The 26,879-nt window shown below is 33.3% G+C and overlaps 1 protein-coding gene across 1 annotated transcript; it reads left to right on the top strand.

Moving 5' to 3' along the window:
* The first annotated feature begins 437 nt into the window (after positions 1-437).
* LOC146735713 (uncharacterized) lies at positions 438-25,852 on the top strand. The gene is made up of 5 exons (XM_085506562.1): positions 438-596; positions 16,640-16,812; positions 17,982-18,253; positions 18,650-18,847; positions 25,827-25,852. Exons 1-4 carry the CDS (start codon positions 490-492, stop codon positions 18,833-18,835), a joined length of 738 nt encoding a protein of 245 aa, XP_085362688.1. The 5' UTR covers positions 438-489; the 3' UTR covers positions 18,836-18,847; positions 25,827-25,852.
* Positions 25,853-26,879: the final 1,027 nt, after the last annotated feature.

Genomic DNA, 26,879 nt, shown 5'->3' with positions numbered 1-26,879 from the left:
CATACTGTTCATTTTATGTATTTTTCTATAATTTCTTTGATAATTTTTGATCAGTTAATTGCTGTTTTAATATTGCTGCTCCATTCGCGGTCACAGTAAATTTCCCACGTTTCCTATTCCCCTTTATTAGCATATATGAGTACGAATATTGTTATTTCCGAACATTAAATAAACCTGGTGTCCGGACAAATTATTGTAATTTTTTTAATCGCTTGCTAATAAAACAGCTGATTTTCCTCCTGTGAATCAGGAGGTTGGTGCGTTTTTTAAAACAACTACTTGGTGAAAACATGTTCCCGATACATGCCATCATTATTATGAGACAACTAAACAAGACGTACCTTTCTGTTAGAAAGTTTGCCCCAAAGGACAAGCTTTATCACTATGGTTACGCCCGTGTAGGTTTCATCGTGACCTTTGACACCGGTTACATGATGACGTGTATTAGGAGAGTTAACCGAAGCCGCACGCGAACAGCTGATCGTCGAAATGTACCATGCCTCGACGCTTGGTTTTCTGTTCTTTATCGCGCTTTTACCCAATTTTGCTCCTCATAATGGACACCAATGCGTGACTGTCTCGGCATTGGATGGCAGGTAGGTCTTATTTTATTCCTTGAATTACCGGCTTCGTGACACGGAATTTTCCATTGTTCGCGCGATGTTATATTTTAGTTTCTTGAGTAGCAGAACATTGACTGCCTTCAAATTTTCGTTCACTGTAACTAAGTATAATATTCAAAAATAAATGCATTTTTCTGTCACTTTTTGATTTGTATTTAATGAAAGTAATGCTGTCAAGCAAAACTGACCCTGCCGTGAAGATCATCTTTCGATAGTCTAGGTTGGCGACCCAACCTGTTCAGTTGGATGACGTTGTCTGCTCAGTAGCCGATCAAACTGAAATCACAAGTGCTTCCGGGATATTAACCTTACGACGTGCATACGACCACGATCGTCGAATGCCTTTATTATATTGTAATAATAAATAAAACAATATACCTCCATAGCACGGAAATTATCATGCACCAGCCCTCAATGTAAAGTAGAGATCGATCGAGATAAATCGTAGAGGTCAGTGGATACGTCATCTTGGCTGTATACGAGCGTTGTCTCACCATCTACTATAACCCATTTTAAAAGACTCGCCATTGCCATTTAATTTGTAAAGAGTATCATCAATTTAATTAATGGCCAGTTATTAATTATAACTGCTCCTGTGACTTCGGTATTCGGACGACAATTAACTGCGTACACATCTCGTAAACCGGGCTAAAATTTATATAACTGCATCTTGCCGTGTCACCCCAAAAAACAAGTTCATGTAGCTAATGTGTTGTGTCAAAAATACTAGAATGTTCCGTGTCATCGGCGCTATTCTATACATTCCCACTGTACCGTTATTTGAAGTGTGTAGGCCAATCAGTGACACTGCTTTGAAAGAGACAGCTCACATTTTAACATGTAAACACATCGCCTATATTGGTATTCAATAATGTGTGTCCATTTTATTGTGAAACGGACAATAAACAAAATTAAGGTCATCAGACAAATATCTAGCCTGACAAAGTTCAAATAGGTGAATATTTTGTCCAGTGTTGAGAACTGTATGAAATCCAGGGGGTGCATTTTTTAAAGAGAAAACAGGGCAATGACAAATGTCCAGTACATCAAAAACTCCTGGATTCATAAGAGTAGCCATGTTTTACCTAACTTTGGTGTATTGGTTTTAAAATTAGGAAAACAACTAAGTGAAATAGAAAATTGTCTTTCAAATCAAAGTTCCCCACATATTTAAAAATATCAGTTCCCATGGTCTAATGGATCCAGATGTTTTACTGAGCAAGATAATACAAAATATTTTCAAATGATGCTCCACAAATGAACAAAAATATTAGCAATGCCTGTCTATGCTTGCCAAACTGTTTGGTGGCTTAGTCCAAACAGTTGTCACTGTTAGATGTTTTTAAAATTAAAATCTGCTCTAAGTACAACTAAATTACATATGATCAAATAATATTCAATTCAAATTCAGGTAGTTTTTTTGATGGTATTTTTTAACCAGTTAATGCTTCTCATCTGCAATAATTTTTATTATATACTGTAGAATACTTTATTTTCGCTTGGAATATATTTTCGCTGAAGGGATGATTCTGCAAAAATAAAATCAGGCGAATATACATTTTTTCCTATATTTCACATTCAACTTATCAAAAATCAGTGAAAATAAATTCCATAAAGAAGGACCAAACAGCCTTTTCAGCAAAAATTAATTCCAGCGAAAATAAAGTATTCCACTGTATTTTTTGAAAGTCCTTGTGGGTACTGGGAACTGATATTAATGTCAGATAGTAACATCAGCAATTGATATGCTAATGATATATTCCACAATAAATATACATCATCGATAAAGCCAACATTATGTACTAAATTTCTAGCATTACAACAAGTTAAAACAAATTTGCACAATCAAGTTTTTTTCTTTCTGCCCTACTGATACATTTTGTTTAGGACTGGGTCAATCATAAGGCTGTTTTATTTATTATGATTGTTCACATGGTAACATAAGTAGATGGAGTGTACATTGACCCACAGGCATGATCTATGTTCATGTTACAAAATGTCACATGCTAAATATCTTCAATCTTTGATGTTTGTGAAGGGGTTACAGCAGTTGTGCTCATGTTAATGGAACCCACTTCGCGATCGACCCACTAAGGACTTACTGGGCTTTGTTGCACCCTAATTCGTCAACCTGTTGACCCAAAACACATGGCAAACAGTATGCATGTTCTGCACATGCTATTTGCTGTTATGGCATTTATTATGAATCATTGCTCAATTAAATGACAACAGAGAATTTAAATAACAGCTATTTTTTCATGTCAATGTAGCATTGCAAGAAGAAACCAATTGCAGCATAAATGTCCATTGCTGGCAAAATTGTTATACATTAATTTATTTTTTCATGGCAGGAGCTAGTGCTCAGGCCACAAAGGTGATTTGTATGGAGTGGAACCATACATGTACATGGATCACCTATTATACAATAAAGCTGTCATAGAATCAATATATTTATACCAGTACATGCTAAAATGGAAGTGTTTGGTTTTTGCTTGTGCTGAGTGTGATCATGACTTGTGCTGAGTTTGAACTTGGCTTGTGCTGAATTTCAACTTGGCTTGTGCTGAATTTCAACTTGGATTGTGCTGAATTTCAACTTGGCTTGTGCTGAATTTCAACTTGGCTTGTGCTGAGTTTGAACTTGGCTTGTGCTGAATTTCAACTTGGCTTGTGCTGAATTTCAACTTGGCTTGTGCTGAATTTCAACTTGGCTTGTGCTGAATTTCAACTTGGCTTGTGCTGAATTTCAACTTGGCTTGTGCTGAGTTTGAACTTGGCTTGTGCTGAATTTCAACTTGGCTTGTGCTGAATTTCAACTTGGCTTGTGCTGAATTTCAACTTGGCTTGTGCTGAATTTCAACCCCAATTCTCTATTGGAACCAAAAACAAGTTTTTTACAACACATGCCAAATCAATCCTGTTCACACACACATTTCAGCTCATGTTAGCGGGTCCCATCGCTCAGCATGTGCGGAGATCTCTAACAAATCATCACTATGGTTATCAATGTAGTATTTACATTAACCTTGACTACATGGCTATCAATAGGTGACTATTAATAGTTTATCAATACAGTTTCTCACAATCTGAACCACCTTGAACTTGAGGTTATTTCAAATTGAATAAATATCTTCTGTCTTGTGTATTGACTATGAATATAAGAGTGAAGGAACCTTTCTTTACTAATATCTATTTACCAGACAATATTTAATTTTCACCTTCCTGTCAACTTCAGAATAAGGAAGTCTCCCAATTCCTAAATTATCTTGTGGTATTAAATATTCCTCTTGAATTCACACAACATATGATGTACAGTTTGAACAAAGTACAAGATTTGTGAATGAATTATTGTTATTTGCAACTACCAAAATTATTCATACTAATCTTCAGAAAATCTATCCTCATGTCACCAAATCATGTTTTCTCGCATTTTTTAAATTGTCAATGTCAAAGATCCAACCACATGCAATGAGTAATTAAAGTAAAGATTGACATTTATTAAATGACTATTTTTTCTCTTATTTAAATTATTATTTATAATATGATAATTAGCAACAATACTTCGTTATTATTGGTAATGAGCGAAAGTTCAGTTTTGTGACTGCATTTGGTGAATAGTCCTGTTTAACACCTTCCATCAAACTAAACAAACCTGAAATAAATTAACAAAAATATCGTATCTCCAATATAAACCAAAAATCCTATTTGTTGTATACTGAATCATTAACCTTTTTACCACCAATTCTCTCTTTTCATCACAAATTAACAAAATAGTCTTGTTTATAGTCTGCACTTGCCTTCAATTGACAAAAATCAACAATTGAAAATTGACTTAAATGTTGTCTGTTGGCTCCAAAATTAAGGTTCATTTCCAGAAATATTGAAGACTATAAAAAAAAAGTTGTGGAAAATTTGGTCTAAAAGTCTGCTCGTGAAAAGCTTGATATATGCCTTATTTTGATTATAGAAACAACTTTTTAATTTATGTGAGCGCTACTAATAGAATAAATAAGATAACTAAAAACTTGCAAGGAATTACTGAAAACATTTTATCAAACCGACATTTAGTACTCGTACTGATAACTTTTAGTTAACAGTTAACTTGTCATCACTAAATGTTTTTGTAGTTATTGTGATTCACAAGCTTTCCCAGATAAGCATTAATTGACAGCACTATAGACATCATTTCATAGTGGTCCCACATTGATACTATAATTTCGTCATCCAAAACCCTATTGAGGCAGTTCAAGCCAAATTCAAATTTTACACTACTAAGGATACGTACTGCACATCTTTATAGCCTCCCTAATCCTGGGGAAAATGGCGAATTTCTGTTTCACTCTATAGTTGCTTTTGCAAAAGCTGGGAGTATGGAAACAGTTGACTGAAATTAGGATGGGAGGAATCCCTGTGGTATTACGATGGTTAGGCTGGGTTATCAGTCCTATCCCGGAAACAACATTTCAAAAATTGGTAGTATTTGGACGCAGTAAAGTGGCTGGCAGTCAGGCGACATAAGGGGCAGACAGTATAAGAGTTAAATTAATAATTAAAAAATTATAAATGTAGGTAGATATATTTAGCACATTGTATTGTGCAGCTTTTGATAATAGGCTCATGCATATTCATTTATATATAATTATTATTTTATAACCCAGTAAACATATAACACTTCAATCTGAAAAAAAAATCTTTCGTTGTAATTGGGAAAAAAAATCTTTTGTTCAATTAGTGAAGTGAATATGAATAGGGCAGCAGCAGGACTATACCATCGACTCATGACTCAATAATCTTAACCTAATCTGTCATGTAATTTTTAATCTAAAACTATTGTAATTTTTGTGATAATTTTCTCAAATTTCACTGTTTGTGATAAATAAAATTTGTTACTAGTAAATTATTTCCTGGTTTGATATCGATATTAAATATTACTGTATTTTAATGTTTAATATGTCATGTTGGTGGATATGCATAAATATGCATATATGTTCAAAATTAATTTCATGGAAAATGATTATTTAATTTTACCTGGTAGTAGAATTTAACTATATACGTGTATGTAACACTTAAAAAAACAAAACACAGATGCAGCATTTTGTCAATCTAATAATATGAATTTAAGCATAATTCAATCATAACCAGATGTTGTCCAGTATGGTTTAGTGAATACACCTACTTTCATTTATGATCTAGTGGAATTTCATAAATAATTTAATACAGAGTTATGATAAGGATATAGCAAAGTATACACAAAGGTAGTTCATCAGGAATATCATATGAATATATACCTATATTTTGAAGTGTCCTCATATTATTTGAAATTAGTTTCCCAACAAGGTTAGCAACTGCATCCCATATGTGACATTACAAAATGACATCACACTGTGATGATGCAGTTACAGATGTGTTGTACGAGGTGATTACAAGAACACCATATAGTATCCATGACAACAGTACAGTGAGAATATTGATGGTCAATGTAATCATTCACTTGAGTGGCTATTTTGTGATATTTTCATAATAACTTATTATTATACATCTTCCCAATCTATTAACTGCTTTGTATGTGAAGCCGAGTACTAAGCAAGGCAGTGAAATTTAATTATAATTTCTTACTATACATTTTACATAGACTTTGTTTTCAAACATGTCCGCCATATTGGAAATATTGAGTAATTATTTCATATTTTGAATCTACATTTTCTAATATAAAACTTACAAGATATGATTTGCAAATATTGTCATTCTGTAGTGGATATGTCATTCTCACTTTTGTACAAGTTTGTACAGTTAAAAAAGTGTAGTTTAATTAACAAAAACCTTCTATTCTAGTTAATTATTTTTCAAATTCAAACATTCAAATCTAGGAAAATGCAAATTCAGTGAAAATTCCTGCCTTGATAACACATGGCAACTCAACTTCTCAGTTACTGTAAAATATTTTTTGAAGTTATTTTTGCTGCAAGAATAATTCATCAAAAATAAAATCCAGCGAATATATTTCAATCTTTTTTTTGCATTTATTTTATCAAAAATCAGTGACCTCCATACAAAACACCCAATAATTCATTTCAGCGAAAATTAATTCCGGCTATAATGAAGTATTTTACAGTAGTGTTAAAATCATGGTCTACGCATGTATATACAGTAGGACATTTATTTTACATAATGACTTACATGTACATATCCATGACATTCGTATCTTCATTTCAACCATTTGTAACATGCTTATATCATCACAATCAAATCATGAATCACTGAATGGAATATGTGACTTACATCGTGTTCGATTCTCAACATTGATAAGTGCGGTAAACAAGAATTGTATCTTTAACAGATAAAATTACATCTTGGACAAAAATCAAATGCGTTTTTTTCATCACATTTTTGGAACTATGTTTAATACCTAATGTAACATCATGTGATATCTGCGAAAATATTCGCAACAGTACTTTGTAACATGATGTAAATATAGCAAAGATGTAATTTATTACTTATAAAAAATGAGATTCTAAAAATAGCAACTGTTATTGCCGATACTGTCTGTGCAGACATGCATGCATAATTATGAAATTTGCTGTTCATTTCCGAACTCGTTAATTAACAGGACATTCATTTCTAACTTAAAAATGGCTATAATATTTATATTATAATTATTGTGCACTGCCTGTTATTAGTTCCCATTCAAACACAGTCCAAAACAGCGACTTATGTTTTAATCTTAATTCGTGCATATGTATCCATCTGTATCTCAGACACACCTGGTCAGATCACATTCAAACGTTACAAATATATCACACATCTTAAGCGTGCATGACCATTTGTTTTATGATCTGAATCAAAATGGCCAAATAGCAGCCATTTTTGTGATGAAATTTTATTAAAATCAAGTATTTCTGCTTTTCATGAAGCAGATCTCAGTCATGTATAGACTGATTTTGTTCAAACTTGTACATACTTTTTTTAGTGAATGCAGTTTTAAAGTCATACATATCTCAGACATTCTGAGTTAATTTCAAACAAGGTTTTCAAATCGTTTGACACGTTGCATTGTTTCTGAACTCAATTTGAACTGTGACCTCTTGTTACCCTTTGGATATATATACATCTACTATGTGCCATATTTGCCACATTAATGATTCAGATTCTCACCTGTCATCAGGAATTTGCTGATATTTTTCAAAATGTTCTTATTTTGTTCACAATTTCAGAGCAAAGCACTTATAACAAGTGTTTTCTGTTAGATTCACTGTTTTATCCAAACAATAATTATAATTTTCTCCCTGAAGCTACCGGTAGTTGCTATTTTGGACAAAATGTTCTAAATAATTTTGAGACAGAACTCGTGTTACATCTCCAAGTGCATGTAAACCAAAAATTGAAAGATTAAAATATTACTTATTTTACCTTAAATTTGTAATTTACATGTAATGTTAACACATATGTGTTATTTTAAAGAGGATAAAAACATGTTAAGCTATAGGCTTATCCCACACATGGTCCTCAAAAATTAATACTATATACAAAAATTAGTAATACATTTTTAAATAAAGAAGTACAAATTTAAAATAGGTACTTTTATAAGCTCCAATTGAGTCACTATCCTGAATTGGTAGAGGTATCTTATTCCAAAATTCAGCAGCTGGGAATTGGAAGCTATCTGAATATACTTTAAGAATTTTAACAAGTGTAACTTGGAACTGTCTGAATTTCTGGTAGTCCTAGTGCTGACTTCTCTGACCAATTTAAACACTTGTCTCATATAAGTTGGAGCAAGATTATTTAATTAATGGTTTATAGATCATAACAGAGTGCGGTAATCAACCTTATCTATCACAGTCATCCATCTCAATTTTTGAAATATCGTAGAGGTTTAGTGACAGTTCGCAAATGAAAGATCAAAAATAATCCTAGATGCTCTTTTCTGTATTAATAGAACAGATATGACAGTTAAACCTTGATCTTGTCTAGTCAATGTCAAAAGTACATGTACATTGGGCTGTTAGGATATGCTGCACATCAAGCATTATAAAATTCAAAAAATGGGATGGTGGATGTTTTTGGTGCTAAAATGTTTGACAGCCCAAACATTTTGCAGGTTTGATCATTTTTTTTTTTTTCAACAGAGGGCACTGGGCAGTGGTGAAATTAGATTGATAAGTTGGCGTAGGTGGCGCCCTGGACTGCAGCGATCCCCACCAGGGAGCAGTCCAGGACAGCAGTCCAGGGAGCAGTCCAGGGCAGCAGTCCAGGGAGCAGTCCAGGGCAGCAGTCCAGGGCAGCAGTCCAGGGAGCAGTCCAGGGCAGCAGTCCAGGGCAGCAGTCCAGGGCGCCACCTACGCCAACTTGTCAGGCTATGGTGGAATAAGTGGAGGGGGGGAGATGGCCCACATTTTTTTGGACAAAGAACATTTTTAGTTCTTCAGCAACCCAAGTACAACAAGGAAAATGTCTGTGACAGCTGCAATAAGAATGCCAGTTTTGTTTATTGAATCAATTTTTGTTCTGTCGAAATATAACTGTAACACCAAGAAAACGATTTGTGGCATTAACAAACATACACCCAGAATTGATTTGAATATTCTGGATCTATGGGCAGATTGCTGAAGTCATTGTGTTGTTGTTACAAATTACCTCAATTCGAAACAAACAAATTCAGTTAAATGTTTTGTTCATCACAAAGAAGGAAGTTAGCAATCTAATTTGCAATAAATTCAGGGTATATTTTGATAATGCGGTATTACCAGTAATGCTTGGAATATGAGTTTCAATCAATGCTAGCTATAATGCTGGTGAATAACAATTCATTGAATGACAGTACAAATACTGTGATGCTGTAGACTAAAAATAGTCATGAACTTAAAAATTCTAAATGTTTTATTCATTTAAAAATTAAAATTTTCACTGCAATGGCATCATCCCTCTCATGAAATGTTTTCTCTAAACAGTGCATGCAGGCAGCTTGATTAAGTCTTCTATTCATGTTCTAAATGTCATGCTTTTCAATACCTGCATGGAATGCATACCATAAATTTGATTGCCTAATTGTTTTCAGTTGAATTTGGGGAAAACCCTACCCGTGTGATATACCCACTCTGTATACTACAAGTCAATTCCAATTTGGTGTTCAATCTTGTGTGGGAAACTCAAGACCCCACCCTTCAAGGGACCAGAATTTATTGCTGTTTGCCATTATGGAAGTGAAAACTCCATAGGTTTCCAGTTTTAAAAAGACTCTATTGAAAAATTATTTACTTAGAGATAATCATTGTTTAGCTGTGATCGAATACAATATTTGTTCTATTACGATAGTAGCACATTACATGAACTAAAACTAACATTTGTAGTATACTGAATCATCAAAATATTCCCTATTTTAACCACAAATGCCTGTGTGATTTGCTTATGAGCACACACTCTACTCAATCTAGACATGAATATGATTAGGAAACCAATTGATTGCCCCCATTGCTGTGATATAATACCCTTATTCAGATTTTGGGAAATTTGGGAACATTTCTAGTGATGGAAATAAATTTAAAAAGATATGAATATAAATATTGTCATGTAATGAATTGCTGGTATGTAATTATGAGGTGAATCTAACAATAGCAGTTGTTGATGGTTCTTAGTCTCATCACGCTGTAATCTCTCGATGGACTGCAATCAAAGAACCGATTGTGGTATCAGCAAACCAACAAGGTATTTTTTTGTTATTACTTTAAGGCTAAGCAATACAGTTTCACAAATGTGGATGAGTTTGAAATGGACATGCACATGTTTCATGTGAGAAGACATTATATCAATAATGTACTACCGGTATATTAGTGTAATAATAAATAGTTGCATACCATCTTTTTGTTTTTATAGCCAAGCAGGACCCTATGTCAACAACATTTGGATGAAAACATTTTATATATATAATACAGGACTACAATTTATTGAATAGAGACACAAGCTGTTTTATTATGCATCTATCACTGTGATGCCATAAATCACAGTGTACCGCAATTTTGCGGTATCGCACTGGGTATTTACATCCAACCATATTAGGAAATGTGAATTCCAAATATGGAGTGATTACGCACGTGAGCTCATGCTCAGACAGGACGCTGTAGCATCAACCTTCACTGCACGCCGTTCGATACTCCCGCTGTACTGTCTTTGTGCATATTTTTCGGTATCCTCTTAATAACCTCTTATTATATCTACGAAAGTTTATAAAAATCATAAATTAAAATGAGAGATTACATTTTCTCAGACAAGGACACTCCTGTAACATCTCAGTTTGTACTCGTTGATCTGCACGACAATCAAACTCACCATCTTAAGTTATACGAGACCCATATATCTCGCGCATGTGTGGCGCGACGACTACCGCCCTTTAAATAATTTGTTTTGACTGCTGGACTGATTGTGGATTTTCGGTAATTTAAATTTTCGTCTATCTGAATCAAACAAACATGGGTAATCAATTAGTAATTAGTGGTGTCATTCAACGCTATGCAGGCGTTATGCAATGAAATGCTGGTATACCTTGATATAGCAATTCTAACAATAGCATTTGCTGGTGTTCAAGAGTATATCTATCGCATTTATCACAGTACACTGTAGTCTTCAAATGGACCACAATCAAAGAAACAGTTGTGGTATTGGCCAAACAACATCAAGGTACGTTTTTTCATTACTTAAATTAGTCAAAATGGGTGGGCTCAAAATGGGTTGCATGGGTTTTCCAGTGGAACACATTTTAATGGCCATATATATGAAACTGTAAACTTTTATAAATAAGTCCTTACCCTCCTTTTTTAGCTCCACTGTCGACTTTGTCGAGCGGAGCTCATCATATGAGTGATTGTCCGTCGTCGTCCGTGTCAATGTTTTACATTTTCGACTTCTTCTTGAAAACTACAAGCCTGAATGCTTTGATACTTGGTGTATATGTACCTTGGGTAGACCTCTCTCAGATTTGTTCATTTCATGATCATATCTTCAATTCTCTAATTTTGGTGAATATTTTTGTCATTTTTGGTAAAAAGTGATATTTTCGACTTCTTGTTAAAAACCGCAAGTCCAATTGCTTTGATATTACATACATATGTACTACATGTGGACCTCTCTCAGATTTGTTCATTTTGTAATGATATCTTTAATTATCTACAGTAATTTTGGTGAATATTTTTGTCATTTTTGGTAAAAAGTGATATTTTCTTCTTGTTAAAAACCACAATCATTTATGGTGAAAAATGATATTTTTGATTTTTTTTTGAAAACAGCAAGTCCCATTGCATTGATACTATGCATATTGTTCATTTTCTAATGATACCTTCTGTTCTATAATTGAAATGTGCATTGCAAACAGCGGAGCTATCTCAGCCTAGAGGCTGCTTGTTTATTTTTATATAGATGTAATAACTGATAAATTGTTTCATTATCTTTAGTTTCTAATATCCAAGAAGAATTTTTTTAATTGAATTCAGGACGTGTTTTACTTTTTAACGTAATCTGTGTATTACCGTGATACAGAAATATCAAATTTATTTCAAAAATTACATCTAAGGCCTCAATATTTGTTTGATATTTAACCGTATATAGTATTAAACAACCTTTAAACAATATTAAATCAGTCTTGTTATGCATTTTACAAATTGAGAATATTTTTTTTTAGAAATCAATCATGTGAGTAAATACCCACATATTTGGCTAGTCTGAAAAAATACATCTGTAGCGACCTAAACTTTTGACTTTTGTTTTTCATTATTGGCGCTGCAAATAATGCCCATGTGTATACATGTCATTACTAAATAATTGCAATCCATTGGACACTGTGGATGGACTAGAAGGTGTTCCCAATACAATCCAATTAATGATGACACAGAATTCTGGACTAATACATTCATATGTCTTCCGTATTTGGAAAATGTGCGTGATATTTGCATATTTTCTTTTGATTACATGTGACACAACAACAATGTAGCTCATGTCAGAAATAGTCTCATGTCACTTTTCATGCACGGAAGAATTAATTTTGCTGGCATTTCTGGTTGTCATATCTCTCTAAGTTAGGAGTACAAAAAAATGTTAAATAATTGGTTTATCTCATAAATAAATATACATATGGTCACCATACTTTATGATATTCTCGTAATAACCTCAGTGTACATGTATGTACTTTTAAGGAGTCAATAACTGTGATCTTAAACATTTTCTGTATAAATATATCCACATAAATATGACCAAATCTTACCAAAATATTGTTTTAGACACAAGTGACCATGCACAAGCCTAATATCACATAAGATGTGGTTAAGTAATCACCAGTAAGACGTCGTCAGGGAGTGGCTTTATACTGTCCACATTTTGGCAATGGTCATTACAAATTGACACTGATGATGCAGGAAATATTTTATTAAAAAAGGAAATTGGAGAAAAATTATTGATATCCCCGGTAGTTCCAGCTATTGTTACTTTAAAGCTTAGTTTAACCTTTTTAGCACCTTGGTCAACTTATAGTGCTATTTATGGAATGAAAATGTATTTCACAATTTTCCCAAATTCTGATCAAAACGTGAAACCATTGGGAAATTACGTCCATCTGGGGTGGGGATTGGTACAAGAGGGTGACAGGCGATTTGGATAGAACGTTTCGAATTTTATAGGGCAGGGCCATCGTCGAAGCAATAACATCTCTTTTACGAATAGATAAAATAATTGTAGCTCCTAGCAATAGAATTGACATGTTGGCTACAAGAATGTTTTTTGGCACTATTGTACTGGAAAAACGAGTTCTTCAATGCACATGAATGTTAATTTATGCAACTGAGACAAGTATTTCATATCTCTAACCTGCCTTGACCAATCATGTTCAAACTTGTTAGATACATCATACATCATGTCGCACATATGCACATATACCGGTATTTGTCTGTTGGTTAGATTGAAGATGGCGGCCATTTTAATGTTAAAATTAATCAAATCAACCCTGATTCTGTTTATACATGTACATGTACATGTATATGGGGACAACTATTGTCCATCCTAGTATAATAATGGGAACATGTTTTTTTTTAATTAGATTCAAAATAATTGAATGCAAATGTTGTTTTAGAGCTAAATCATACATTGACTGTATGTCGTGAAAAGAATAGTCTGGAATAGACATCCTTACTTTCTCACTCTCATGTAATTTATTGCATGTTCTGATTCAAAATAGCTGATTCATTTCAATTCTGGTTACTATTTAAACTAACAGGGACTCTGTTATGTCCCTACTTGTTTGTCAACCCTCACACTGCATTAAAAAAACTTTGAGAAAATTAAGTTTTTTTAAAAACTACAAATCATCCATAAGTCATTTTCTACAGTTTATAGTTAAAATAATTTGACCAAACAAAATGAATGTGCATTTTACACCTGTATTAGTTCCCATTGTTTTATTTATTTTTGAATGAACTGGTCTGCAAATTAAAGGGCATATCCAGTAGTAATTCACAGCTCCATGTTAATGTGTATGCCTCTAAGCTAATATATACATACATTTTTCATGACATAACATCTTATGCTCACTCCCTGGTATGTCATTGACTCAAGAGGAAAATTCCTTTGAAAAATATATTATTATTTTATTGTTGAGGAATTTTAATTTATTAAAAAAATTTGTTTGCTCCTTCAGAAGTCTCCATCTACAATATAATTTTATTTACTTGTCGAATACTTCGCAGTAGTCAACAAGCTGACCCAGTTTGATTTTAGAAATTCTGTTTTGACTTGTAATTAGTCTTATTATTGAACTGATATTTGTTTTCAATGAAAATCATTAATAAATAAAAATTTACCTCTGTAAAAATCAATAATATTTAAGTTCACCTACTCTACAATCAAAAATATAACTTGCTGTAAAATCTGTATTAGAAGCTGCGGCTTCTATTAAAATTGTACAATGCAACAGAGGGGATGCGATTTCTATTATATATAGCATTTTTGGTTCTCAATTATGCAAAAAGAATGGGTGTGACTTGTATTAGAGATGCGGCTTCTGACACAGATTTTACGGTAATAATGACCTTTTACATGTATGCACTTTTAAAGCATAGGCTTAGAGCAAATAGTATACATCGTATTTCCCATCACATTTTAAAACTAGAGGTCAAAGCAAATGCTTTTGTAAAATATAATTCAATTTTGAAAAAAAATGTTTAGTGTATTATTTATTGGCAGTTTCCTTTGTAGACTAAACTGTGGTGAACTATTCATAGCCTATCTATGATATTACCGGTATGACAGTCTCTATGCAGTGTTAGCGCTGCATGTATTGACAACAGTGACACATACACACTGATATGTCATGGTAATTTATATGCAAATTGTACTATTGTAAATTGTTCAGTTTATCTGAAAACGGAAAAATTGCTGATTTTTTAATGATACATTCACAGCTGCTTGTTTTCATTGTTTGGAGCAATTGCTATACGTGTTGTACATAAATTTCAAATATATTACTCTCTGTTCACTGCGTGTTTTTGTTATCATCATGCTGTTTTTTTTCGTACGGAAAATTTGAGAAACATTATCTGATGGATAGAATTTAATTTGTTCATGCACTATCTTTTGAAATATTTTTTAGCAAATTAGCATATCATTATTTTGGTCGGATGAGGTGATTGTTGTGAGGTAATTATGTACAGATGACCTGCAATTAAATGTTTAAACCCTCAGTTATTTGTTAATTCAAAAAGAAAAAAAAAACCTAAAAGACTGAAGGAGCCTTATTACAGGAAACGTATACATGTACATGTAGAAGGCAGTAATATTTTCTTTTTAAAATGAGATGGTTAATATGTGATTACAAAAATGAAAGGTATTAAATGCGCTAACCACATGTGCTTAACGGGTTACAGAAAATCAATAAAAGGGAGATGTGAATGCTAAAATAATGACAAATTGAACTGCATATTGTATATGTGGCCCGTATATGTTCGAATAAAAATAGAAATTTGAATTCTGATGTGTTTACAATATTGATTGAATTTTCTCAAGTATTGCTCCAGTGCTTCAGTTGTAAAACTATTTATTTTCACTGACAATTTAATTTGGGTGTTTTGAACATATTCACTGTTTTAATTTCACGATTTTGTCATGAAAACAATAAGTTTTATTGTTATTTTACATGTTCACGTAGATTTAATTTAGTGGATTTTACTTATCAGCAAAAATAAAACCCAGTGAATAATTAATGCATTTACAGTATGTGAAGCACTATGCACAGCGCCCTCTGTAGCTGTAAAATAATTTCTGTACCAAACAAGAGCTACAAAGTTTGGTTCTGAAATTAATTTAACCATACTCATTCTGAGCTAGCTAGTGATAATCTGTTTTTTCTAATCTTATAGATTAGATTATTCATACATGTGCTGGATTACAAAATCTAGGTTAAAAACTATCAAAAATTTTTTTAATGCCATCAACACATTAGAAAAAAACATGTGGAAACACTGAGAAAATACTATTTTGTCTCCATCAGTACATAACATTATGCTATCATAAAATAGTGAAATTAAAAAGTAATATAATTATTATTATTATTATATGCAGAAATATATTAAATGCTACTGTCATTTTCCCCCAACAGCCACATACATGTGTAAGTCGTCAAGCCCCTATGTTTTTTGGGGGCTAAAAAAACTGAATAACTTCAAAATACTGCAGACATTAAAAAGTGAAAACAAATTTTTAAAATATTATAGCCTATACCTACATCAGATTTTATTCAGGTTGGAACTGACTGATAAAGGAACTCTGAAACTTTTCGGCACTACTGTAAAGTTCTGTACACAAGGGCCTAAGAGTTTAGACGAGGCAGTGATTGACAAAGTGTTGTTTGGTAAATGTAAGATACTGTACATGTAGGAACGACATCTACAGTGTATAATGCAATCACATTCAAGTACATTATATACATGATCATATTAAAAGAAAACACTCTGATTGTTTCTTTCTGTGTTCGTTACGTTTTCTAGTTGTCCACTTACAAACAATGATAGAAGTGGTTGCCAAGGCGATAAGGTGTCAGTAGAGAAAAGTCTTCGGGTCACACCAGCTACCCAGACACCAGCCACACATGTAACCGATGACACCGATGGCAATGATGATGAATCAGACTGCGATAAGGACATGCTGCCAAAGTTCAAAGGTGAGTGTACACCTCCCATAGAAGTACATGAATATTGCAAGAAATAAATGCCAAAAATGAGACATACCAAATTTCGGATGATTATTGGTATCCTAATGACCCACTAGACTGGTTGTCAGAGATGTCAATTTCACCATCTGATCAGGTGTTTTCATGCAATAGCCAGTTATGAACACATTAAAAATGAGGGCGCACTTCATTAACCTGAACACACAGGGGAATCTAAAAACACTGGGCCAAGAAAACTACCATTCTCATTCCTTCAAAAATTTCAGTTTTGTTTATTCCAGTATCTGTTTTTGATTTCAGTTTAAGCCATGTAGGTACAAATAGGTAGCCTGTACCTTGGGTGGTCATCTTTCAGATTTGTTATTAATATGATAACATTAATTAATTATTTACATTAGCGAACATTTTTGTTATTTTTGGTAAGAATTTACATTGCCTACTTCTCAAAAACTATCAGCCCCATAGACAATTAGCAGTTTTCAAATGCTCATGTTGGCATGTTATTTGATTATGTCAGTAGATCTTTGCAGGCTTGTGCAGTGACTGCACATTTGCAGTATATCCTATTTACATGCAAATATACCTGTGTTGTATCATCTGAATATTTTTACTACAAACAAGGTTGACAAAATGGTGGATAATTATTACGTAATCAATCAAAAATACTCAAAAACCTACAAATAGTCAATTGCTTTGATACTTGATATGTTACTTGGGTGGACCTTTGTCAGCTTTGTCCATAGCATGAATATATTAATAACTTTCCTTTTTTAGCAAATAAGTTTTTGTTTTTTTGTACAAAATGATATTTTTGAATTATTAAACTACTAGCCTTCTATCTTTGATATTTGAGATGTACATAACTTACTTTTTTTGAAGGAGGTTTGTGATCTTGAAGAATATTTCATCTTGTGCATGTTTAATCAATTGGATGTAAACAATTTGTTTGATGAAGTTACTTACGCATGTTCCTAACAGGCAGAGCCAAACTATTGTCTTGTAGATAACCATGGTTTTGTTTTATTGGTGTGCACTTGATTTGAATATCACAATGCTCTTAAAGAGCAGCAGAGCTATTTTGACTGTCAGGAAACTTGTTTGTTTTTTTTCATACTAAACAAAGCATGGTTGTACCATTTTGAATTTTTCTTTTGATGTAGCTATGTCATCTGGTGACTTCCTCAAAAACCGCTCCATGGTCCTGGAAGTTTCTAAAAAGATGCGAGAGGTAATGCTGTCCGAATCGTTGTTCAAATCCTTGGATGACATGATAGACCGTGTCAATAAAAGTCAGTTCCATGTGGATATATATGATATGTGCCGGGATGCTGAGAGGGAAGTGTTACAACAATATGGAGTGGATCCGGATATCATGCCTGGAAGACTTCCATTTTTTGCCTTCATTGTGCCAATATATAACATGGATATGGAGGTGAGTTCTTCTAGTATGAAGGAGCAAATTTCTATATTTGCTTGGGCTATATATTGTTATCACGTGTTTTTCAGATGAGTTTTTGTGGGCAGAATCCTAAACATGCATTCTGTGTAGCAATGCACAAATAGATATTCCTGTTGTAAACCATATAACGCATTTATGTTAAAGTGAATGCATGAAATAAAACAGTAAATTATTGTCATTTATAAGGCCTTCATTGGTTAATACAGTTAATATTTTTTTTTGGCTATTTTATGTTTGGTTATTTGAATACTAATGCTTGTACTGTGCAATTTTATAACATCAGGTCTACTAATTGATGATACTAGTAAATCATAATCCTCAGTAACATACCCGGTAAGTAATGTCAATAATATTGGTTGTATATTTCAGATTATGCAGTGTTTTGATTTTGTTGGCAAAGGCGTTAGTGATCTGCTTCAGGCCGAAATCTCAGTTGGTGATAGAAGACCGGAAGTTGATGTTATATATATAGAAACAAGAAACAGGGTCAAGCTATCGAAACTGAGAACAAAATCCAACTGCGTAATGGTTTTGATTGCATCATCACAAAGCTGACCTACCATGAGGGTAGGTAATTGGCCTTTGACCCCTTGCTGACACTGGTTCAGCATTTATACATGCATGTATATATGTATGCGATATTTTTAGATGGAGTAGTCAGCTAGTAAATTTTTCAATATATTGCTAACATCTGTTTGAATGAATCATCTTCATTGTTGAGACTTTCTACTCCTAGATTGATACTCTTTACTATTTTATTAGCTCCGCTGTCGACTTTGTCTTTTCACAAGTATGCAAAAACACGCGCCCTCATTACGAGACCTTTTATGGAACACAAATAAACGACACTTGTAGTGCGATGTGTACTCTACCTGACAGCATAACAATTATATGAGATTAATTATTACTTCTTAGATAAACGTGAAAACTGTCATTTTACCCCTGCAATCGAAATGGTATAAGAATTACAAGTTCTCGGGATTAGATGGATTTCCTATGAACTACTAACCGAGACATGTTGTACACTGAATGCAGGATCACATTTCCCTTGGTATAATCGTAATACATTTAGTACTGGTGCATATCAATACAATTGTGTCATAAACTCAATATGACTGCATTTTAAACTAAAATGCATTTTGATTTTTTACCACGGAAAGATTGTTTTGGGTAACTGAAATTAATCTCGTATTAGAGGATTTTAATCTCATCTTTTATAGTTCAATTTGTAACGTTACCTGTTACACAGACCCAGTGTAGAGATTCGTTTGACCTGGCGGTGCCTGCTAATGGGATCACGAGTTGTATACAAATGTATGGAAATAACTCGCCGCAAAAAACACATGGTCCCAAGATGTTAATTAGATAAACACTCCAAAATCTATAATGGAATTTATAATAAAGTCTGAGTTTTAAAAAGCAGTTCATGCAATCAGTAAAATCTCTGTTTCAATCAAGAACATTGACTCTGAAAACGGAATGGAAAAAAATTACTAAAAACCTAAAACACTAGACTTTAATTGCAAGAGTGGCGGCAATAATTAATATTTTGAACCAATTTGGTTCACAGCTACTGCTTTTGAAGATTCATTTGGCACTAGTTCAAAATATTCAGTACACTTAAGTTTAATTGCATTTGCTCTTTGGCCCAATAGTGTAATTGTTTTCTTGTAATCAAAATACATATAATCTAAATTACAATCAGACATTGGTTTGTTTAGTCTGTCTAGCTTTACAGCTGGGCCACAGTACACTTCAGAGATACCCGTACATAGTTCATTAGACACGGACCTTGTAATTCTCCAACATGCTAGGCAAGTTACAAAACCAGTTAAGTCTCACAACACAAATATTTACTATATCATAAAAAGTTATTTTCACGAGTGATACGATTTAATTCGTCACGAACTCATTTCAATTTTATTGTGCATTATATTCTATTCATGTACAGATATGTCTTTTGACACATTGTAGGTGCAAAAAAGTCTTTTACTGTATTCTTTTTTGGTGTCCGATGATTGTACTGTTAGTAATTGCAGGTTTGGTAGTTTTAAATTGTTGACTAACACGATTGAGTTATGTTTAACCGTTGGTATTCTTACAACATGTATCACCACAACTTATCCGTGCTAAAAACTGTGTTGTTTAAATTATTTAGTGCATCTACCACACAAGCGAAATAATTAAGTTCATAAATTGATTAAAACAAATGGGTGAAACTCTTTTTTTCAAGAAAAGCTTATACTTATTTTGAATATCTAAGGGTACAAACTTTCGAACATAAAAGTCCGCGATCACGGGTGGTCATCAGTGGCTTTTGAATGCATTAAACATTCTATACCGGAATTCTTTCATCTGTAAAGCGTGTATAATTAGTTATATATATGCACCAAATCGACACACCCAGACTTCCTTTATCAAATTAAATTATTTAACGCAGACATCTCACGAAAAAGTGAACAAGCCCGCTTTTTCATTCAAAGTGTGCCACGTGAAACAGAAATCACTAGGCGTAATCCCCTAGTCGACATACGACTTGTCAGTAAATTACCAGGAAGATAATATCACTCAACATCTATTAATTGTATATTGCATCAGTGATCAATTAATGTCAGGATAATTTACATTAACACTAATTTTTCCGTACAGTATGCGATTTATGTTTATTTTATTTATATTTATGTTTAAGTACCATAACCTTTTCAAAAAAAACTCTTTTCCCGAAAGGAATAACTTAATATTTGGCACAATTTCTAACAGTTTGTTCATTTGTGATTGTCATTAAATTAATGATCTGGTGTTGTAGACGTAGCTACTTAGTGCATACATTTGGAATAAAACGCTGCCTCAGCTCATTGTAGGAGGGGCAGACAAGTAAAAAGTGCAACTAATCTTAACCCAACTACGACACACTTGACAAATCCTGTTTGGTCTAGGCATATTTAGGTGGCATCACTTTTCAATTAGTAGACTAACTCCCAAATTCCGTAACTAAATAGCATTACTTTTAATGGTTTAACACAACATTTTTTGTTTGTGGAAAATTGTAGTATTAACTTCCGTAAAGGATTGGGCTAATTGTGAGTGTTTTCGGCCAATATTTCATCATTCTAAACGGAAAGAATATATGGTTTCCCTGTTACTACTGCGTGGATTAATGACGGAGGCATGTGAAGCAAAAATTTACAAATTTTAATGTGTACATTTCAATAGCTCACTCAGAGTGACCCCAAATCTCGATTCCATAATGCATTATATGATCGTTTATGTCAAATATTTTGAAACAAAGATAAATAGACACTGATCCTGTTTTACACGTAGTAACCATGCGTGCATGGAGAGATTTTGTAACCTGGTGCGATAGATGTTGTTGATACAAGAGGAAGAACCACGTAGTGAAAGCTTTATTCATAACTAAGCGTAATACGGTACTACTTCAATTATCACCCCCATCGTATTGTCACACTGTCTTCGTAACGTTCCTCCATTACTAAAATCCATTACATTTATAATAAAAAGAAAACAAACAAATAAAAAAAATACATCATTGACGTACTCCAATAGAATATTTACAGAAGCTTGTCAAGACACATACATACATAGAATTAATAATGAAATACGTTTACCCCTAATACCTGCTTTGCCAAGTTTGAAAAATACTATATTAGTGTGTGAATAATAAATACGTGGTGTTATACCCTGCCCTGAAACTTACATTTACAATAGCCTATTGTATAAAATACTATTGCACTTAATATTAATCTTCTATTTTAATTTCTATTTCTAATGTGATGCCCCGATAATTATAAGTCATTCTTATGTATCAGGAATATAATATCCTCGCTCCATTACTTAGGAAAATACTGTTAAATATGCCATGTAGTAATTGAATTATTTAAGGAGAACACAATTTGTAAAACCTGGATTTGAAGTTGAGAAATTTGACAATTAATAAAGTCAGTAATTTGGTTCTCCTGTGGGTAGTTGAACAGCAGATTCATTACTGCGCCACAAATTGTCGTGTTCAGTGTTATTTCCCTCATTAATGACAGGATTAAATAAAGATTTGAAATATTTAAATTATTCAGTTGGACTAATTGAGCGTGGTTTGTGCTGGTCTGCATTTCAAAATACCCCCTAAAATTGTTGCTATCATTGTCACAAGTGGTTGTCTCTAACTCAGATAGTTGGTTATTTTGATAGTTTTTTTTTCTTTGTTATAATTATATCACTGCAGAGCTCTAACCGTCGCGATGAATTCGAGTTTGGCCGACATTGTTCTTCAAACCTTGGGTCTATGTACGTTTATTGGGGCATTGACAATGTACACTGATGTTCATCACGCAGATATTAGTATTTATGAAAGTCATTGATAAGTGGAGCATTAAATTGTGTAATTAGGCGGTGATGGCAATTTATAAGATAAAAAGTGCAGGAGCCGGTAGACAAAAAGACAAACAATATTTTTATTACATTTGTTTCGCTTATTCGTGTGCTGGTTCTTCTTAATTTCTTGTCGCCCCTTGTTGATAAATCGTTGTTTATTAATAATAAACAATCTCGCTGTAAAAAACATGATAGATACATCTAGTGACACGCCTATTATGAATCTATGCTAGCTAACGTATACATGCTCAATTGGGGATTGTGTCGGAAATGTTATCCCCCAAACGTCAATACCGCACAAAAGTATAGATCTCACAACTTTGTCGGATAGTCACTGTGGGTCACATTGGCACGATCTGATGATATCTGGTAAGTCGTTCAGAAAGCAGTCGAAATGAGTTAGGGCTCATATTGCTTCCTTGATTAACTCCTGTGTTTAAGAGAATTTTGTTGGTTAGCCCCGCATTACATGTAATTTTGTTTGACTGTGATATTTAGTATGTTTTTTCATATTGTATTATAAATTTCCCAGAAATGCCAGATTTGATTAATTTGATTTATAGTCAATATGCCACACATCATCGAAAACATGTTTTAAGTCAATGAAGTAATTGTACAGTTTAATACTGTCAAAAGTCATTCTAAGGCCAATGCAACATGTATACAACATACAATTCGAGATTGTTACAACTACCAGTTGCAATTTTCGATGGTGACAGCAGTAACACGATATATGTGCGTATACGCGAGCTTGGTTTCGTATATGACGGTTATAACTGCGTCTTCTTATTTCCGATAATGACAACAAGAACGCAATCTTTATGTGCACTGTGAGCTTTGCTCAGTCTGCGATGGATACAACTAAGAGTTCATTTTTTCGATCGTGCGTGCGTCTTCATATTGACAAAAATAAGTTATACCTTCGTTGATAATAACAATGAATTGAGATTACGTTTACAATAGTACTTGTAGAAACTGCGTTTCCGATGGCAGTATAATGTATTCACCGAGATTCAATACTTAGTAATAAGGAGAATGGTATTAAACCTGCTCGTGCAATTTTAGCAACGTAAATACAAGTGTTAGCTCTGATTACAACTACAATAGCGATGTCTGCAACGCATTCAGTAACAATACGTATATAGTTAATATACATTTTTATTAAACGAGTATTTATATGTGTCACACCACGCCCCGAGAAGTTCATATATGTCGGACTTATTTAACATGATAGCAGGTGATTCCCATGGTAATAAGAAACCTTATAAATACACAACTTCAAACTGCGTTTCTCTATGAGTTCTGTAATAGACAATCGGGGTCCGGACAGCTTTCCATAAAAATGGAAATTGAAATAATTAGTAATTCTACAATTCAGGCAGATATTTTTCAACAAAATAAACTAACCCGCTTTCAACAGATGTCAAATTTACAAATACTAACACAGCACCAATTACCCAGAGATTAGCCATTGCTGTTAACACGACTAACACACGACTATCTCTGCTCAGTCACAATGCAAAATGTTCACAGTGGATAGATTTAGTACATACTAGTCATTTAACAATAACAAATAAAATAATGTTGCATCACAATTTGAAAGGGGTGTCAGCTTTCATTACCGGGAATTCCTTTCACAAACATGCACCAACAAACACACGCATTCATTGTAAGTCAATTTTTGGAATACAAATAAACGAATGCAGTTAGATGACTTTATTTGCCAGCCTTGTGTACACTACGGGATTGAATATGGTAGTTCACTTCTCAAATGAACTTGTAACGTACAAACTGTCATGTCACGCCTGCAATCGAAGTGTAATAGTCAGAAATAGATAGATTGCATTACCTAACTACTTACTGCGCATTGATTGATGGATCACATTTCCGTTATTATTATGGTAATACATTTTGTACTGTGCAGATCAATGAATTTTTGCCATAAAATCAATGTGACTGCTTTTTGATTTTTCACCCCGGATATATAGTTTTGAATAACCTAAATTAATCTCGTATTATATGACTCATTTTGTATATTTCAATTGGTAACGCTAACTGTAACAGACCCAGGATAGAGGTTCGTTCGACCTGCCGGTGCCTGCTACTGGGGTCACGAGTTGCATCAGAACGTATGGGAAAACACCACAAAAACACATGGTCTTAATATAATTATTATATAAACATTCACAAATTTATATATATAAGTTATAATAATGCATGAGTTTTCATGGTAAATTTTCAATTCAACTGTTTTTAGAAACATTTAGTTGACCCTTGGCTTTATTGCCTTTTTCCTATATACTCGGAAGATTTCTTCTACCACACAAGCCGTCCGTAGCATCCCTCCCTTAATATGACAATCAAAAGACTGTTATCCGCGGTGTGACACATAACAAATTCTGGGCCGTATACTGATGCCACACTAATCACCTTCGCATATAAGTCATAGAAATCAGGGTGATATGATTTTTAGGATAGCATGGAGGTTGATTTACTTCATTCTGCTGTGCATTAACATTTTAGAACATGGGAAAAATACATAAACATTTGGTGGCAAATAGCACATAGCAGATATTTGTAGGTGTAGTATTAAATATGCCTAACCCTGGTTTATGAATACTACCTTTGAGTGTGGGCTATTATCAGTTTATACTATGATAATAATCAAATACATAATTCTCATCTCTTGTGTACAACATTAATTCGTATTTTATAATTACAATTCAGACACTTTGTGACAATACCATGATATATGATTATACAAAAATTGTGAAAGATAAATTCTATTTTACCGATAGGAACTCGATGCACAGATACACCTGACATTTACCTCACATTTATCCTATTTTGAGCACCTCAACTTATATCGCTGCGTAATAAAATAGTATTAATGCATAATGAAAGATGAGACATAGTAGCGACAGAATTCCTCGTCTGACGTTTGTTGTAGATAACCAACCAATTGTTTGAAAACGCTGAGACTCGCTGACTTTGCCGGAGTGGTAATTTCAAAAAATAAGTGCATTGCCAAGTGGATTATAACACGCACACACCTGTTTCGAACTCACGGGCACGACAAAAGTGCAGCTATTATTTGTTTTTCGAGCAATTTGTTTCAGGACGGAGAAAAAATAAAATTAATTCTTTTTTTCCCCATTAGGTTTGTGTGATTCTCAAAGAATTGGAAGTGAGATCGAATAGAAAAAAATAAATAAAGTCTTATTCAATGTATAACCTTGTTTCGCACATTATTCTATACAAAGGTCATCTGACTTGTAGAACTGGGCATTTTTGTGGGTTGCCTAAATCTGCACGAAAACCCCAAATTAGCAGTTCTTGTGAATTTTACACTGAAAGATGTTGTCATTAAAATTACAACCTCCCACTCGAATATCAAGTTTTACAAATAGATTGAGATTTCAACTGCCATTGTCTTGTTTACAAAGTGCATAGAAAAATAGGACAAAGTAACATATTTTCTTTGTTCTCTATTTGGTGTGTCAGTGCACAGTCACGTGGATAAATAGATAAATAGTCTATCTATATGTGTTATGGAGGAGGTACGGACTTCCGATTGTTAATAAAAGACTTGTTATAGGTAATAAGTGACTGTTGTCAGTGGTAAAAAAAGTCAACATCGTCGTTTTGGATTTGTCAACTTGTATGAGACTATAAACAATCGCATTTTAAAATTTAAATAGTTTAAAGTATAATATTTATGCGTAACTCTGATCAGGCGACACGTAAACAAGCTTGTTTGGAGTGTTCTCACCAACAAAATAAAAAGTCTAACCCACATGCACAGACGACAACTTCGCGGTTTCAAGGGCATGAATAATGAATGTAAGTTGTTGCAAAGCGACACACCGCACGGCTACTCAACTGTTTCTATTTGAGATGCACAACATGAAAAAATGTGACTCACATCATCCAAATTTAGAATACATACAGAAAATACATTTGATTTTTCATTCGTCGTTTTAGTTAAGTAATTAATATGCACAGATTTTAATCAAAAAATAATGGGGTTTGTACATTGTCTCAGCATCTATGTACCAAGTTTCAAAGAAATGAAATAATTAGTACCTGAAATTTCAAAAGCTAAAGATTGATTACTTATGCAAATTAAGTAATTATTATGCACGAATATTAGGTCTATGACATCTATGAACTAAGTTAATATGCATGATTTTTTGTGGTTTTTAGATATCAG

This window comes from Saccoglossus kowalevskii, chromosome 12, assembly GCF_978046115.1.
Source record: "Saccoglossus kowalevskii chromosome 12, keSacKowa6.1, whole genome shotgun sequence".
Classification (NCBI taxonomy): Eukaryota; Metazoa; Hemichordata; class Enteropneusta; family Harrimaniidae; genus Saccoglossus; species Saccoglossus kowalevskii.
The sequence above is the reverse complement of the archived record's forward strand: the minus strand, read 5'-3'. Positions and strand labels throughout refer to the sequence as shown.

Bases quoted from the DNA above. Each gene is read 5' to 3' on its own strand.
- LOC146735713 (XM_085506562.1), top strand. From the start codon at position 490: ATGTACCATGCCTCGACGCTTGGTTTTCTGTTCTTTATCGCGCTTTTA. The intron at 597-16,639 runs GTAGGTCTTATT...TACGTTTTCTAG, and splicing joins GTCTCGGCATTGGATGGCAG to TTGTCCACTTACAAACAATG. The intron at 18,254-18,649 runs GTGAGTTCTTCT...TGTATATTTCAG, and splicing joins TATATAACATGGATATGGAG to ATTATGCAGTGTTTTGATTT.